Source organism: Symphodus melops (genome assembly GCF_947650265.1).
Source record: "Symphodus melops genome assembly, chromosome: 8".
Taxonomy (NCBI): domain Eukaryota; kingdom Metazoa; phylum Chordata; class Actinopteri; order Labriformes; family Labridae; genus Symphodus; species Symphodus melops.
The window spans coordinates 17,176,024-17,191,038 of NC_136698.1; the positions used below are offsets into that span (position 1 = coordinate 17,176,024).

Sequence of the window (15,015 nt, forward strand, 5' to 3'; positions counted from 1 at the left end):
TTAGACAAGCTGAAACTTTCAAGTATATTCTGAAAGTCAAATGGAGATCTTGTACACAGCGACACAAATCCTCTCTTTGTTGTGTCTTATAAGGAATAGATCAAGTGAAAAAGCTTTTAGTTCCCTTTTCCTGAGGTTATAACAGATTGTTATTGAATCTTTTCTATTCACCAAAAAAAAGAAGAGATTAGTAAATATAATAGAAGATGGTTTTGAATTGATCTCTTCAGTGTGGAGGAGACTTGAGAGAGGGGAAACAACGTTTTGGCACAGCAGTGGAATTCCTGAGTTCCCACACACACACATGCCTGTGGGCGTAAATGTGTCAGTGTGTGTTTTATGTGTGCATACATGTGCGTATGTGTGTCACATGGGGTATTTATTTTGTATCTGTGTGCATGGAGGAGAGGTGTGTGCGCGTGTGGCGTGGTTGTGTGTGTGTGTGTGTGTGTGTTCGTGCATAGCTGCTGCTGATGTGGGTCATTACCCTTTCGCTCCCCCAGGGGCCATGCAGCAGGAGAGGACAGGAGGGGAGGGGTAAGGTGTGTGTGTGTGTGTGTGTGTGTGTGTTGGGGGGTGGCGAGGGGGGATGGTAAAATAGAGGGTGGTGGAGAAGGAGGATGGAGAGGAGGAGTTGGAGATTGTGTGGAGGTGTGTGTGTAAGAGGGGAGGGACCCAAGAGGACTAGAGACCAATAAATCACAATGCCGTCTCCTCGCTGACACCCAGCTTGTCTGATGAGGGACAAGGAAGAGGTGGGGGGCAAAATGAGGTGGAACTGGGGGGTTTGGGTAGGGGCTGGGGGAGGGCACCAGTGTGACAACATAGTGGCCTTGTCTTCCTGTCACTCAAGCCCCTGCTGGGCCCATCGGGGAGAAATTGTGGGGTTGGGTGGGGTGGAGATTGAATTGGGATACCACAAAACCAAAAGTTTATGACCGGAACCAAACCACCTTCAACCACTATCCTTCCATTCACTCTTGGGAGACTTCTGATGTCAGCACTCTCAGTTGTACATTAAAAAAGTTGAATTATTATTATTATTATAAGAAAAATATGTCACTGTCCCTTTTAAGTGTCCAAGGGCTTATTTGAATTTCAATCTTTTAATTTAGGTTGTGATTTTGACTAATTAGAGAAAAGTAAATGTTTGTTTAATATATTTCAAGACAGGGGGAACGTTTTAATTTCTCAGACAGGAAGGGTTTGCTGTGCATTGTAAAAAAAAAAAAAAAAAAAGTAGAATAAGATTAAAAGGAAGAGGTTTTTTTTTCACATCTCGTAAAATATAAGTGAAGAGCTGGAAATGTATTATGACTTGTAGCCCCTTGATGTGTCTGCACCAGTCCCCTAGACCTTGTGATTGTGGCACATTTGAAACTACAGTAGGCCCTGTGTCTAAAAATGAAAGGCTTAAAGACTTTCTCTAAATGTATTCTACATCATAAATGCTTACCATCACTCAATGTGTTTCAGAGTAGTTAAAGTAGAAATATACTAAGACAGCAGCAGAAAGGTAAAGCTAACATTTTCATTGTATGACCTCCCAATGAGTGTGTAAAAACATAGTCCATTTTCTTCTTCAACAAAGATATGTCCGGTAGACCTTAATTGTCCAGTGTTATTGGGAGGCCCAGTTATGCTAATATAGTCGTAATTTAACATGGACAGAAATTAAGTTGTCTCTAGAGTTTTTGTGGGAACTTGTAATGTTTTCATCGCCTCGTTTTAAAAACATACTCCCACTGTGTTCTGCTGTTGGTGTACTTTGCTGGTGGTTTGGCATGTGTTGCAGGGATATGTTTTTTCCAAACCTTATATTGTGGTTTTAAAAGGATGCTGTTGCTCCCTTGGGCAGTTTCCCACAATGTTTAGGTGGATAGATGAGCATGTATTTTTTTTTTTATTGCAATCAGCATGTGTGTGACACAACTGTTTCTTTAAACTTCACAAATACGTGCTAGAACCAAAAGCTCCTGCAGCATCACCACCATTGTGGTCCCATACTATTGTGGGCAGACTTTGATGTCCTGCTGCTCACAGTCTCTGTATGTGGACTATGTGTATTTAATCACTGGGGCTCAGCCAACAACAACAACAACAACAACACACACACACACAAATACAAACACACACACACACAGCACAGGCACACCACTCCTTCATCTGACCTGCCAATAGCAATAATGTGTGTCCTTCACTTATCATTTTCTATGATCTATCATTATGCCTTCGCCCAGCAATGAAGTCGAATACATCCTGTGTACCCCCTTCCCCAAAACACACACACACACACATGAAGCATCTCCCAATGCAGTAGTAGGCTGCAAAGCTCTGCATTCCTCATGACTTTTTTTTTCTAATAAATGTGATCCAAGAATCTGGGAGGGAGACCAGGGCTGTGCATTAAAATTCATAGGAAAAATGGCAATAAAATCTTTCTCTCTCTCTCTCTCTCTCTCTCTTTGTCTCTTCCCTTCTCCTCTCTGCCCACTTACTCCCCTTACCCTTCTCTCCTTTTCATTCCCTCACTTGTCTGCTGAACACACACACAAGCACGCACACACACACACAATACTTCCTTGCATGAGACACACGCACACTTTTTTTTTTCATCACCCGTGTGCACTCTCCCTCTCGTTCAATCTCTAACCTTCCTACTGGCTCGTCTTTCTCAGCATCCCCCCCGCTGTCCTTCATCCTTTATTCTCTTCCTCCTCCTTCCCTCCCTCCCTCCCTTCCTCACCCTCTGCCTTTCCTCTCTCAGTCTCTTTCTCACACACACACACACACACACACACACACACACACACACAAACTCTCACACAAACACACACACACACACACACACACAACCATCTATTTTCCAACTCCACCTCTGGCAGGTTGTGATTTCCACTGTCAGAAATTGCTTTTTCAATATCTCTCTCTCTAATTATGAGCCCCGCCAAAGGGGTCGTGCCACCAGAATACCAATTTTTCCACCATTTCTGCCTTCGTCGCCACAATTCCCCTTTTTCCGTAACAACAACGCACAAGTTTGATGTAACGCTATGTGCACGCATTACGTTATTGTAGTCTCTGTGAGCATTCTCTTTGGCTCTTATTTATATCTTTTTGGGTCCATTTTATGTTCACTGTGGTCATGATTAGTTTTTGGCATGAAGAAAAATACAAGGTTACAGAACATAGCGCAGAGTACATTTACTTCCACATCAACAAGGACGAAAGGGGGTTAATGCAGGATTTTTTAGGCACTGACAGTTTGTGGGGAGAAAAAGGAAAACCACTGTATCTTGATACAGCCACCACACATCTCCTTACCCCCCAATCACTGCCTGTACCCAGGAAAGGGTTAACCTCGCAGAGCTAGTGTAGCGGGCTTGATTGACGTGCGAGGCATTGTGCTACCTGTGCCCTCCAATCAGCAAACGGTCAGTACACCCCACGTGGGTGTCCTCGGCTCTCATTGGCTCATTTTACCAGTGTTTACTGTGCGGAGACTGAGCCCCACGTGGAGATTTCATTCAATCACTGAATATTTCCTCTGAATCCTCTTGTTTCTCAAGAAAATTATGCACTTTTTATAGAATGAAAATGTCTTAATTGCGAGGATAGTGTTTCTATTTCATGGCTTTAAATGGATGAAGCTAATTACGATTTTAAAATCACAGGAGGAAAAAAAACAGCAAAGGTTTCTTTGCAAATGTCAGGCTTTTTGAAGAACAGCTTTGTCTTTTTTGCCCATGTAGTTAAACTTCCAAAGGCACATTTTTTCCAGACACAAATGAACACATGATTTTTAATTTGGGCATAACAACGTGTGAGGGAGAAGTATAGGCAAAACCTTGTCTTTAGCCCCCCCCCCCCCCCCCCTTGAAGAAAGCTCCTCATATGTTATGTCCCATTGAGATTCAGAGAAGGGGGGAGTGAGAGAAGAGAGGGACTGGGAGTGTTGTGTGAAAAGAGTGCAGGCCAACGAGCGAGACAAAAGAGGCTGTGGCTGCATTGAATGTGCCGGCGGTGTGTCCGTCTCTGAAGCCACAAGCTAACCACATTTCTCTCCCCCCCCCCACCCCATCTCATTGGCCTTTATGCTACACAAGGCGAGAAGAAAAATCGGAGAGGGGAAACCAGTTGCGATATTATAATCGCTGGGATCGCACAGTTGAGGACTTGGAAAGAAAGCTCCCTCCTCGGACCGGGTGTTTCTCCTCTCCTCTCCCCGTCGAGCGCGGTGCGGTTTTGGGGCTGGAGATATCTCCCAGAACAAAGGAGTCTTGAAGCAAGGAATGAGCTGTTCGAGATTCGCTTTGCCATTACCTTTGAAAGCGGGCCAAATGCCTCTCTGAGACCAACAATAGTACATTGGCTGCTCGTATTTTTCGACGAAGCTTTCCGGCCCAAAGGGGAGAAAGAAGGACAAAAAAAAACGCACACGGAGACACACAAGTCGGCGGCTACAATGTTTCCTCAAAACCGACCACCGGTAAGTAGGCTACGTTGCTATGTAACCGTCTGCACGCGAGCTGAATGTCTTGTATTTCAAACTTTAATGAAAACGTGTCTATACTGAAAGACAAATGGATTTTAAGCCGTATTAAATGTGAAGAACCGCTATAGTGCCATCCTTGCATATAGCATTTCCGGGGACTCTGTTGTGGAGAAAACGTGATCAAAATAAGCGTCTTATCCATTAGGCTATATTAACGCCCAGTGTAATTTATGAAGGTCAGGCATGTTGCTGTCATTATTAGTTTAATGAAGCAAACTCCTGCTTTAACAGCGCTCAACTCTGCCGAGTATCTTTTGTGTGTGAATCTCGTGTCCTTGGTGGCCACCTCCAGTTCAGAAACAGTTCCCTTCTATTTCCAAACCGATGTGGCGTTGACCCAGATGATGAAGTGTGTGTTTGTCCCTTACTCACACAAGGGAGAGGGAGAAAGAGGGGGTGAGTCAACTTGGCTTGTTGACACCTTTTACTCAATGGACTGCCCTTCTCAAGTGCCACTTGTTTGGAAGGAAAAAAAATCTGCTATTGTTTTTAAGTACTTTTCAATCATCCATAACCCAATCCCATGATTTACTGATTTTGATGTATTGAAGCAAGCTGCCCCTCTTTTTTTTAAGATCCAACCACAACCAGAAGTCCATTACTAAATGCTTAATTTGTCTGTAAAAATGAGAGAAGAAGTCAGCATTCAATGTCTTTTAGGGTTTTTATTTATAAGGGTTTGGAGCGATTTCATGCTGCATGGATGTAATTTGTTTTAGTCAGGTTAGGTGGAGAGCTTTTGAGCTGACCGAAATACATAAACACTGGCCCTCCAGCTGTGTGAAGTATCAATTAAGACCTGCTCATTTGTCTAACCCTCATCTACATCCCTTAGCCGTGCCTCCCTGCACCCCACCCCTGACTGTGTTTTCACATTCATATCCAACGCATTGAAACCAGATTAAGCACACTGACGTATGAGTTCATGCAAATGTGTGGACACCATCTTAATTAATTCCTCCAACTCATTCATGCAAGAAAAGACCCTAATAGGTGTTGTTTTGATCTGTTTGCATTGTGACTTTATCTTCCTTTAAACTAATATTGTAAGTTTGTCTATAGCCATAGCATACTGCACACACACAAGTAGCATACTGTACATAATATTCACACCAGCAGCTGTGTGTGTAGTGGAGCTGACTGCAGGAAGGCAGGGCAGGAGGCAGACTGTGGCTCTGTGGTTTACACTGTAAACCCAATCCCTCTCATCCAGCCTCTCCTAGCTGTGTTCCTGTGAGAGCTCCAAACCACATCTTAATGTATGGGCAGGCGTCCCAGGGCGAGAGGAGCAGACTGTGGCCGGTCTGGGTGGAATGTTTAGGCCTGCGCTCCCTGTTTTGTTTCAACCCTCCACAGATCTCAACGAGACCTATGTGAGACACCCGTCCTGAGAAAGTCTGTGGCCCTCACTGGCTCTTGTTTGCACCTCGCAGTGAAGGACCACTCCACGCGGCAAACTGTTTAATCCCTGAAATGCTGGGCTGGTAGTAACCTGTCATCACCGGCTACTTGACTGCTGTGAAGGATGTGACCCATATATTATATAAACCTGTGACCCACATTGTATTGAAAATGTAGCTTGTTTCAATCAAATGAAAATTACAAATAGTTCAACTATTTCAAACACATTTTCATTATTCGTGTAACAAAGCCACTTTGTTCCCTTCTGTTAGGTAGTGTATCCTTTCACAGCCATCTTTATTGCGTCTTGTGGCAGATTTTCACAATTGCTTGTGTCATAAAATCGGAATCAAAAATCAGGTTTATGGCCAGGTACGTTTCCATATACAAGGAATTTGATTTGCTGTATTGGTGCAAAAAAAATCGTTAACATAGAGTAAGCGTACAAGAACAATAGGCTGTAAAACAGCAGGACTCTCTAGAAAATGGGTTAAAATCTAAACTTTGTTTTGATCTTGTTTTAAAACATTTACCTTAACAATACACACATTGATAAGGAACACTAATAGGTGGTGCAAATTCCAAGAGGCAAAAACAATCTTTTGCTTGTTTTTAATCATACATTTTGTAAAAAACAACAGCTGAACTTTTGAGAGATTAAACATTTAATGATGTGCAGGGCACAGATGTACTCTACATTGTTTGAGCATGACATGGAGATGTTCTTAAAAATGCTTCGGGCCCATATTTGTGCCTATTTGATTTTGCCAAACACAGACCAGCTGAGAAGTGAACACGACATGGCAGGAAGATCTGTCTCAGATCCTTAATGTTCTTTCAAATCTGCTATAGCTGCAGACACAACAAATAAGAGAAATGAGAGAGAGAAAAAAAATATACATCAAAAGAGCATATCAAATTGTATTAAACTCAAAATGACATCCTGTAATGACATAAATACAGTTATCGTTTGACCCATTTAAACAAAGAAGGCATACGTTGCTTAATGTTTGATATGTTTCTCTCACCAGTTGGCCAGATATGTAGCAGTCTCCACAATTATCTACGAGTGATTGAAGACGGCAGAGACTAAAAGCTGTCAAAATTGACATCAAGATGAGAATAAGATATTCCCACCATTTAAACCTGTAGTATGCCCTGTGCTGGGGGGAGCGCTTGCAGGGTGGGCAAACGGAGCTAATGTAAAACTGATCTCTAAAATGTGATCATGGTTCTTATATTCAATCAACTATTTTCCACTTGGGCTGTACATGCAACCATTAATTATTTTGTCTGAAGGACACTTTGGGTATGTTTGCCCTTGGATTTGATCACTTGAGTTTTCAGTTGCCAGTTTGAACATTGCTCTCGTTGTCTTCAGTTGGGTAATTATGTGAAGCTTATTGTAGAGAACTGAGCTGCCCTCGGCTTTACAGTTATACAAAATACGGCTTTTTTTATTCCCATAAACAAGTAAGCACAGTACCTACGACAGTCCTTTTATATCCTGGGCATTTTCTGGTAAGTGTCACCTATGAAGTCAGTGACATTAATTAAAAAAAAAATAAACAGCAATATTACTTTTAATCCTCTAACAAACAGTGGTTGATAGTGTTAAAGGGGACATATTTTTAGAAATCCACTTTTACAGTGTATTTGGGTAACCTGAGTGTCTACCAACCTACGACATTTGCAATAAACCCATCAGTCCTTTGTTTGTGGTCTGCATAAGTTTTACACCACAGAGACAAAAGCTCCGTTTTTGAATGTGCTCTCCTTGTGATGTCACAGTGGGATTCTGGTAAAATATAAAATGTACCCTCCCCATCCCTGTTTTCTCCACCCATGGATTCCACACCCCTCCTAGAGCCTTTTCCCAGGTCAGCCATGTTTATTCTCACTAGCATAGGAGTGATGTCTACTAAGAAAACTTATGGGAGGCTCATTGCAATTTAAAGACCAAACAGAGCGATTCATGTTATATTTGGGCCAAAGCAAAGCACAGATGCTTCATTTAAACCTCAGGGGACTACTTTAAAAGGTGGTAAAGGTGGGTAATTTGTCCTCTTTAAATGACAAACGGTACTACAACAATAAAATATTTGAATAAAGCTATGTACTTTTTAGTATTTTAGGCACGTATGAATAACATGAGTGAATGTTTTATATCAGAGGTTAAAAAAGCATATGATAATAATAAATATAGATATAAATATAGATAATAAAGCAATGAGGAATAATTTGTCACTGTAACAGCCAACATTGTTGAATTTTTTTTACAGTCTGGAAAAAAACGCTTATAAAAACGGATACTTAAAAAAAAAAAAAAGAATACAGCGTCACAAATCAGAATATTACATTACTAATGTGTATACGTAGTTCTATAAACCCCTTTTTGTGAGCTTCATCTTCACACCATTAAAGTCCCTGGTTGCTATCAATCTACACATCATTGAATGTCTTTTTATAATAAGGTTTGTTTCTAAAGGCCAATAAATTTTTGTTTACCTGACAAGTTTCGGCTACTTTGCTTCTGCAGCCTTCATCCCGTGACACCTCTGATAAAGGCTGCAGAAGCAAAGTAGCCGAAACTTATCAGGTAAACAAACATTTCTTGACCTTTAGAAACAAACCTTTTTATAAAGGTATCAGTAGGCCTAATGAACCTCTTTAGTATATCATTGAATGTCACCAATCATACCCACTATCCTTTCTGATCTGAATACTACATTGCATAAACAATGCATACCATGTTTTCTTAAGATCCATGATTGGTTGTCATTAATTTGATTTTAAGGCAAAGTGGGGATTTTGGTTTTAACACCGTTTACAGTTGAGCTTCTTTAATCTCTACAGTGACCTGGTTGGATTTCAGAGGCTGAATGATATAATCCAGAATTCTAATAAATCATTAAAAAGGGCAAACGTGTTAAATACTGTTAAGCGTGACCTTGGTCTAAATCTCCTTCTATGTATCTAGTTTCTCCTCAAATGAACGCCTATAACAGATGGTATTTTAACTAGTCGGTGTGGACAGACCAGTTCAAGTTTGAGACTTTTGTAGGGAGATTAATCTGAACAAGTGACTGAGATCCTTCTCCTCTCGTCCTCAGAGCTAGCATAAAGCAAGCCTCCTCTTCCCCAGTCCTAGCATGCTTTTAGCTCTTTATCACCACTGTTGTCCAGTGGTGAAAGTGGCTATTGATCAGGAGCTTGCCAGCATTTCTCAGCCACCGATTAGATGGAGAGAGAGAGGCAAAGAAAAGGCAGATGAAATTGAAGGAAAAGAGGCTGAGGGCATCGCAGGTTTACACAAGCAGCTGTTGTGGAGCTATGTCTCGGTGGAAAGAACAAACGAGCGGAGGGGGTTACCTAATAAAAGAAGGCACCTCCAGCAATTAAGCCAGCTGACAGGCAAACTGTGGCGCTTTGCTAATGTGGGCTGACAGCAGGGAAATTTGAATAACGAGGCTTGCGGGAGGAAGGAGAGAAAAATGAGGAGGTGGAGGGGGCTGGGGGAGAAAACTGAGGAAGAAAGATGTGTAGTGCTAATGAAACAGGTGCCTAGCAGCTCCTCCTGTCTAAGTGCAGGAATCATTGTGAGATTACCAGCATGTTTCTCCAGTGCAGAGCTGGGCAGATAGCCACTAGATGTTCAGTGAGGGGGGGGGGGCCCAATGTCTTTTCTTTCCCACCACAAGCTGCTTTAACAATGCAAACCACCACTGAGGGTTGACAGTGCCGTTTGAATAATTTGACATAAGAAGCTTTGACTTGAAATGCGTGTGAGGCAGGATGGCGTATTGACATGTTTCACAGTCCTCCGAGATGGTGAGGTGTGTTTTAGGCATGTGTGGGTGGATACACAAAAGATACACAGAGGAATTCTATTCTGGGTTAGACCTACTGTCACCGCGTCCTTGGTGGTACTCAGATGAGAGAGGGAAAGAGAGGGAGCTCGGTGGGTGTTTACGCTGATGATCGACTATGTGGGTAAGCAGTATAATTAGTGGCCTGACTAATGGGCTGAGCTGTATGAAGGGAGGCAGCAGCACAGCATCTTCCCAGCTCAAGGAGACAGTTAGAGCCACAATCAAACAAACAGAAAAATGAATTATGAATATTCTGAAATGATTAGCCACGTTAGTGATACGGTTGAAGAGAAGGTGATGAGTCAGTCAAAAGAGTGTTAGATTACATTTGGCCGGATGATAAATCTTTGTCTTTGGGGATACCTTGAATTTTCCAATATTCTTCCACTAAGCATACATTAGGACTTCAACATCAAGCACAGTCATTGGCAAATAATGTGTTCATACCTGCATGGTTCCCGGAGCAGACATGTTCTATTCCTCTTCACTTATGCACCCCTCTCCTGAAAACTTCCCAAAAACTGTGAACTTGAAGAACACCAAAATTGAACTAGTGTTGGGTATTCCCCCCAACCCCAAGATAAGATACCTAACATGATACAGAGACCACAATATGATAAAAATGACTTTGGATAAAATTGACTTTGGATAATGACCATGTCCTGTACAGGATTCACTACTCCAGCTGTTCTTTTTTTGTTGAGAATAGCAGCACGCTCATCATAGCTTTGCAGCCATATCAACTCTGTAGCATCAGCATCAGTACAGGTTTGCAAGGAACACTGATGAGCACACGATATATTGCCATGTCGATTTTTTTATTTATTTATTTATTTTTTTTAAGCACAGCCCTAGGGGGAGGTTTTTCAATCCTGGAACTTTTTCCTGCCAACCCCCTTAGTCAATATTCTGCATGAAGTAAGGGTGAAGCGATGAGACACCATGGCAGGCAAAACTCTGGAAAATTCACCACGAGAGAGCGAGGGGAGGGGGTGATGAAGGGGGGAATGTCATGAAACAATTTTTCAATTCACCAGTGGGGTTTTCTGCAGTATTGTTGGAAGTGTTTATATATTTACAACTACACTGATGTACTTGGATCTAAAGTACCTCTGAATTGAGAGTGTAGCTTTGTTACAGCGCTGTTATGGAAATTTACAATGCACAGGTTAGCATTTACCATATGCCAAATTCCCCTCTATTAGATCCCCTATCATGGCTATATACATTAGCGTGTTTGAAAGGCAAACGTTTTAAAGACTATGACCCGGTTTCCTGTTGGAGTCTTTGTTAAAGCAGGGCACAATCCGTGTTTCAGTGAAAACAATACAGCAGTACACAGTACAATGTGCCTTCACAAATACTCTACGTATTTGTATAAAAACCAAGGTAGATACGCTTTAGTAACTATATCAGAAGCAACAAGTCTTTCATGTTACATCAATGGAAATCTATCCCAAGGCCGTACTAAATGCTCAAGCATGAGCCAAGTAATGATGCAAGTAGATCTTTGAAGGGACTAGGGAGGTAAATTCAACATGAATTTGAAGCCAAAAGCATGACCTTCTACTAATCTAACCAACTTCAACTATTTCACAAGAAGAAGAAGAAAATGATGAACGGTTGAAAATAAAACTTAAATTAAATAAAATAATAAATTAAATAGGAATTAAAAATGTTCATACTACACGTGATAAACCCAAACATAGGACGTAAAGTGTTTGAGGTCATTCAGGAGAAATCTATTCCCTCCTCATCCCAAGGCTGGACCAAACAGACACAGAGGAGTGTTTTCTTTAAGTGAATGTCATATTCTTATGGTCACACAACCTTGTATAACTACGATGGCCCATTTCAGATCCATTAGCAGGTTTTCTATCACTGCGGGTCAATGGGGCCTGTGAGGATTGAGACACATCTTGTGGATTTCCATATATATTGACGCACAGCCACAGTCATGTGCAAACACAATAAAGTGCATGTGTGCTCGTAAATATTTGTAGGGAAAACTTGCCTCTCGCACACATCCATTTTGCGTTTTGTAGTGGACTCGTGGCTGTGTACTCTCATCTGTGGGTTTGGGTTTGGAGCGAGGATGTGAGGTCATAGTGGTTTGTTGCTCGCGGTGTAATTAGAGGTAACTTAAATGAAAACCGGAATGAATTCATTCAGGGAATGCCACAATGTTAATGGTCCCTTCACACCAAAGTTTAATGTTTGCCAGGAACACTGTTCTGCACAAATGACATTGTGTGTCCATTAGTGCTTTCGTGATCATGACTTTGCATTCATATATTCTGTTGCATTTGACCTCAGCTCTAATGCATGTGTGGGGAGTATACTCTGGCCTGTTATGTGGCTGCCCTTGTAGTCAAAGTTGTATGGCTGGCGTTCGGCCCTTTTCACCAATTTGTGTGTTTGGAACAATGGCCCCTTATTGGATTGTTTCCTATCCTACCCCATCCAATCCACTAAAGTGATGTGCGGTCTGATTAAAATATTTCTGTTCCCAAAGATAACCTGTTCACGCCCTCCCTCTCATCCAATCATCACCAGGTCCTCATTTAATCATTGCAATTGACTTTGTGTGTGTGTGTGTGTGTGTGTGTGTGTGTGTGTGTGTGTGTGTGTGTGTGTGTTGTGTGTGTGTGTGTGTGTGTGGTGTGTGTGTGTGTGTGTGTGTGTGTGTGTGTGTGTGTGTGTGTGTGTGTGTGTGTGTGTGTGTGTGTGTGTGTGTGTGTGTGTGTGTGTGTGTGTGTGTGTGTGTGTGTGTGTGTGTGTGTGTGTGTGGTCACTTCAGGGCTTTCCTCATTGAGCTTTTGCCAATAGTTTGCTTTAAATGTCTAACTTTAGCGTATAGCTTTCCCAGCTGGTTGCCTGGAACAGATCACAGCCTAACCTCGGCAGGCTGCTTGGGGCTTCCCCATCGATTTCTCAAACAGTTGAGCAATCAGATGATCTCCAATCATATCAGATAAAAGCTTTTTCCTCTTAATGCAGTTCAACCTCATGCAATCCTTCTCATTATTAGAACAGGACTCCACGGCTTGTTTGTAAGTCCCAGCCTATAGTTGTGTAACAGTGATTTTCAGTCTATGTAAGCTACATTCAAGGGCAGACAGCATGCGTCTTGTTTGCTTTCGAGCCAGGACACGACTGTGCGGGACAGGAGGGAATAACTGTGTGTAGTAGGATTAGGTGGGTAAGTCTCCGAGTCTAGGTCTATTCCCAGAGGTCACCAGGCCAGCACCATGACCTGACTTCTCGCTTTAAAGTCTGCTCAGCTATTTGCCAGAACAGAACTTTGGGACAGACGCATACAGCGGTTTAAAGGAGGAGACGGGTTATGTGTGCTGGGATACGATCTGTGCTCTGCCTCTGATTCAGAGACGGCCACATGGGTCCTGGTGTGAATCAAACCAGCAGACTCACGTCAAGCGTAAGGGTCTGAGGACTGAGCCGGACAGACAGACAGTGGTTTTCCTTGACTGTACCTTATGAAGAAGAGATGTCTTTTTTCTTCTCTTGAACATGAGTAAATACACGTCTTTGGCCTCATTCCTGCATCCATTTCTGAGGAGGTTGCCTCTTCTCCTCCCCCTGTCCTCTGGAGGACATGACTGTATGTTAACACAAAAAAAGTGTGAAAAGCACAAGAGGGGAAGGGGGAGGGGCGGCATGATATAAACAAGATAGAGTAAGATAGTCCTTGCTTTATTTCTACTTTCACCCTCCTTTAAAATGGCCTTGGAGTTTCTTTTTTTTTTTTTGCCTGAGAAGAGTAATTGCTCCGTGTGTGTCCTGTGGAGGAGGGGAGACAGTGTATGTGTTTAATCATGGCTTTTTGTGTAAGAAAAGTGTATCCACAAAATGTGTGTGTACGTCTGTGAGAGTCTGTATTTGTGTGTTTATTGTTGGATTTTGTGTAAGGAGAAGGGGTGCGTGGCTGTCTGGGCTCTATAGGAGATCTGGCCGACAGATTGAGAGCAGCTTGTTAAAAAGAGGAACAATGAGGCCACAGCCCTTTCTTTCTTTCTGTCTGTCTTTCTTTCTTTCTGTCTGTCTGTCTGTCTGTCTGTCTGTCTTTCTTTCTTTCTTTCTTTCTTTCTTTCTTCTTTCTTTCTTTCTTTCTTCTTTCTTTCTTTCTTTCTTTCTTTCTTTCTTTCTTTCTTTCTTTCTTTTCTTTCTTTCTTCTTCTTTCTTTCTTTCTTTCTTTCTTTCTTTCTTTCTTTCTTTCTTTCTTTCTTTCTTTTCTTTCTTTCTTTCTTTCTTTCTTTCTTTCTTTCTTTCTTTCTTTCTTTCTTTCTTTCTTTCTTTCTTTCTTTCTTTCTTTCTTTCTTTTCTTTCTTTCTTCTTTCTTTCTGTCTTTCTTTCTTTCTTTTCTTTCTTTCTTTTTCACCTGCTCCAACACTCGATGCATCTTACGCTCACAGTGCTGTGGCATGCTTCACTCCGCCAGATTAAACAAACCGATGTAAAACAAAAGCATTCTTTTTCGATTTGGAGTCATGTTGTGACTAAGTCATTCATTGAACATCATTAATTCATGACAGACATGTTAAAGTTTTCGACATACAGATGTATGCTCCCTCATTCAGTGCTTCACACATATTATATGTTTAATATTGGAGGATCTGTAAAGCTAAGCAGATTGTTCTTTTTTTTTTCTTTTACTGTAGTGTGTGTGTGTGTGTGTGTGTGTGTGTGTGTGTGTAGGCCATTGTTAATTTTTAGATTTGAAATCTGTGTGAGAGTGATAAATAGAGAGGAAATGGAAGGAGGATGAGTGTAGGACGGACAGAGAAAGGCGGCGAGCGCGGTGTGTCCTCGGTATGATGTGACTCTTAAAAGTAACACTGTCAAAAATTCCTCTGATGGCTGGCCGTATATAAAACAAGTCATACATCTTAAATGATCATATTGAAAACACAATCAACAGGTTGAAGTTGATTCTTAGTGATGTAGAGGCATATGGACTATCAACTACATCTGAAAACTTTACAATAAATGATGTCATGGTTTCTTTAGGAGTCAAATCAAAGCTTTTCCTCCCTCTCCCATTATCACTTGTTTGAATCATACATTTTTTTGAAAGACTTAAACTCTCATCCGACGAAGCCACGTCCTAAAACTCAGCTCTTTCTTGGAGTAGAATACAGTATGTTACTATCACTTACCTCACTGTGG

General features: G+C 41.7%; 1 protein-coding gene across 3 annotated transcripts in view; it reads left to right on the forward strand.

Moving 5' to 3' along the window:
* Nucleotides 1–3,525: 3,525 nt before the first annotated feature.
* Nucleotides 3,526–15,015, forward strand: part of tle2a (TLE family member 2, transcriptional corepressor a) — a 40,036-nt gene continuing 28,546 nt past the window's right edge. For 2 of the 3 annotated variants that reach the window (XM_079349886.1, XM_079349887.1), the window contains exon 1: nucleotides 3,526–4,489. In XM_079349886.1, coding sequence (XP_079206012.1) covers nucleotides 4,466–4,489 — 24 coding nt within the window. In that variant the 5' untranslated portion in view covers nucleotides 3,526–4,465. The remainder of the gene's footprint in view (nucleotides 4,490–15,015) is intronic. The other variant, XM_079349888.1, reaches the window with a different exon arrangement.